We start from the raw sequence: 3379 nt of genomic DNA, 5'->3' as shown, positions 1-3379 counted from the left end.
GCCTCTCCCTTTCCACTATAAGTCCTAGAACAGTGGTTCTCAACCTTCCTAATGCCGTGACCCTTTAATACAGTTCCTCATGTTGTGGTGACCCCCAACCATAGAATTATTTTCGTTGCTACTTCATAACTGCAATGTTGCTACTGTTATGAATCGTCATGTAAATATCTGATGTGCAGGATGTATTTTCATTGTTACAGATTGAACATCATTAAAGCATAGTGATGAATCACAAAAACAATATGTAATTATAGATGTGTTTTCCGGTGGTCTTAGGTGACCCCTGTGAAAGGGTCGTTCAACTTAATGGCTTATTCTCAGTTTCCGTTTTAATCATGCCTCGTCGCGCTGCCACCAATCACCTGTGGGTGCTTCTTTTGTTCCCCTGATATTAAACCCCAACTTTTACACCTGCCTTTAAGTCCCATTTGTACCGTCTAGTCCCCATGATAAACCAGTTTCAGTTATCAGTAGTTCTAGATGTCATGGGTAATTATACGGTGTCGGGACTTGGGAAAATATTAACTTTTTACTCGTATATTTTAGCCCAAATTATTCCTCTTGACCGAGATCCCCGCCTGGCTGATTTCACGGATCCGGAGTTATTGAGTGCGACAGAAAGGGGGGCAGACGCTAAGGAGCCACCCCCATGGCCAGATTGTCAGATCCTGTTTGAAACGGACCCTGCCTACCAAAACAAAGTAAGTTTAAAGACAGTGCGTCTTGGGGGAATATCTGCCTGAATGACCAGAAACCCACTGACGTTCTTAGGTGAAAGGGACTTGTTATAAATGGTACGATAATTTTTCATTGATTGGAAAATCCTTCCCATTTTTTTCTTCCTCCTCATGATATTTCACCTCTGTTCACTTCTTATTCCCCAACTAACCTCTGAGAATGGGCTTTCTCCTTCATGTCCCCTCTGAATATTGTCTTGCTGTTTTGTTGACTTGCCATGACCCTGGCTTTTCCCACTACCATCTAACTAGGTGGTTTTTTTAAAATATATATTTTATTGATTTTTTACAGAGAGGAAGGGAGAGGGATAGAATGCTAGAAACATCGATGAGAGAGAAGCATCGATCAGCTGCCTCCTTCATGCCCCCCACTGGGGATGTGCCTGCAACCAAGGTACATGCCCCCGACCGGAATTGAACCCGGGACCCTTCAGTCCCCAGGCCGACGCTCCATCCAGTGAGCCAAACCGGCCAGGGCAAACTGGGTATTTGTTGTTCAAATTCATGAGAGAATGTAATGGTTTTAGCTTGGATCAGGATTCTACCCTATCCAGAGTAGCCGTGTTTTGGGAATTGGGTAATGTCACATAGTATATAGAACTGGCCTTTTCTTTCTTTTTTTAATTCTCACCCAAAGATAGTTCCCCCCACCCCCCATTAACTTTTAGAAAGAGTAAAATGGAGAGAGGGCAAGGGGGAGAGAGAGAGAGAGAGAAACATTGATGTGAGAGACATATCGATTGGTTGCCTTCCTCATGTGCCCTGACCGGGGCCAGGGTTCAAACCTGCAACCAAGGTGCATGCCCTTGACCGGGAATCGAACCTGCAACCCTTTAGTCCGTGGGCTGACGCTCTGACCACTGAGCAAACCGACCAGGGCTAGGACTGGCCTTTCCTAGGGCATAGAGCACATACACTAAACCCCGGTGACCAGCAAATAACCGGTTGGTGTCTCTAGTAGATGCTAACTATATAGTTCAATCGCCTTGTATACCTTTACATAAATGCCAAATATAAAAAAGTGATGTGAGCCCTAACCGGTGTGGCTCAGTGGATAGAGCGTCAGCCTGCAGACTGAAGGGTCCCAGGTTCTATTCCGGTCAAGGGCATGTACCTTGGTTGCGGGCACATCCCCAGTAGGGGGCGTGCAGGAAGCAGCTGATCGATGTTTCTCTCCCATCGATGTTTCTAACTTTCTATCCCTCTCCCTTCCTCTCTGTAAAAAAAAAAATCAATAAAATATATTTTTTAAAAAGTGCTGTGAATGTCTTAGTCTTATGTTTCCAACATACCTATTTAGTAGAGGTTTTTCTAATGACACGAACTGGACAGATAACTGCTGTTTTGCATGTTTTTAACAGAATTACGAGTAGATCGGGCCATGCTCTCTTCACTCCCAAAGTAACACGCTGTCACGTTTTTACTTACAGATTGTGTGCCTCCTGACCATCCTTGGCAATTCGATGAACCTGGTGAACGGTTACAGCCGCCGGTTCACAAAATACTGCGTGATGGTCGAGCGGGCCAAAGTCACGAGTATGAAAATAGCCCTGATGGACGAGCTGACCTCCGCAGAGTTTAGGGCCATCCTCGGCAAGTTCCTCAGCTACCTCAGAGAGGTGGTCAGTATGGTCACCGAGAAGCGCATTGGCATCTTCAACGTGGTCAGCGCCGACTACCAGTCGGAGTGCTTGCCGCACGTGGAGGACACCCTGCAGACCAGCCAGGCCCTCCTGCGGTCCGTCATCAAAAAGAAGAACACGCATCTACTGGAAGTAAGTGCTGGGGAAACGCCTACTGCTGGAGACCCTGCAAGATGCGTCGGTTATCATTTCAAAATAGGTCCTTAGAGAGCACATACGATGACTATGACCCTCAGAAAAGTGCCGATGTGCGTGTTATTGGTCTGGGTCTTTGATCAGGTGTCAGTTCTCCGGAGAAACCTTCCCTGGAATAGTAGCCCCCATCGCTTTCTGCCTCCTCTCCCTGTCGGGAGGCGGGCACGGGGTGAGGCAGGGTGAGGAAGGGGCTGTTTGAATTTGTGTGAGGACCACCCTGGCTGCAGAGTGGAGAGTAGATGCCAGTGGGACAATTCAGGGGGAATGCTGTTTCTGTCATTGAGGGGAGACGTGAGGATACCTTGAGCCAGGGAAGTCGCAGGGTGCGGGCTGAAAAGCTTATGGGTTTGAGATTTATCTGAGAGAGGGAATCAGTAGGATATACTGAATGGCACCATGGAAAGAATGGAAGAGCAGGGACTGACGCTTTTGGGTTTTGGGGGGAGGCCGCAGCGTGGGCAGTGATCTTACTCACTGGGTGAGGGAACACCGTGCGTGTTCAATGGTGTGATATTGTATTTGTTCCCGTTCTGTTTTTTTACTTCAAAATAAGATGTGTGCAGTGTGCACAGGAATTTGTTCACAGTGGTTTTTTTTAAAACTATAGTCCGGCCCTCCAACGGTCTTAGGGACAGTGAACTGGCCCCCTGTTTAAAAAGTTTGAGGACGCCGAAACCGGTTTGGCTCGGTGGATAGAGCGTCGGCCTGCGGACTGAAGGGGCCCAAGTTCGATTCCAGTAAAGGGAATGTACCTTGGTTGTGGGCACATCCCCCGTAGGAGGTGTGCAGGAGGAAGCTGATCGA

The 3379-nt window shown here is 47.5% G+C and overlaps 1 protein-coding gene across 1 annotated transcript in view; it reads left to right on the top strand.

Moving 5' to 3' along the window:
• Positions 1 to 3379, top strand: part of DNAH14 (dynein, axonemal, heavy chain 14) — a 157968-nt gene that overhangs the window by 25507 nt on the left and 129082 nt on the right. Inside the window, exons 13-14 of the mRNA XM_015562337.1 lie at positions 547 to 701; positions 2168 to 2512. Coding sequence (XP_015417823.1) covers positions 547 to 701; positions 2168 to 2512 — 500 coding nt within the window. The remainder of the gene's footprint in view (positions 1 to 546; positions 702 to 2167; positions 2513 to 3379) is intronic.

This window comes from Myotis davidii, unplaced genomic scaffold (assembly GCF_000327345.1).
Source record: "Myotis davidii unplaced genomic scaffold, ASM32734v1 scaffold174, whole genome shotgun sequence".
In the NCBI taxonomy this organism is placed as follows: domain Eukaryota; kingdom Metazoa; phylum Chordata; class Mammalia; order Chiroptera; family Vespertilionidae; genus Myotis; species Myotis davidii.
This window is presented reverse-complemented; position numbering and strand designations above follow the sequence as displayed.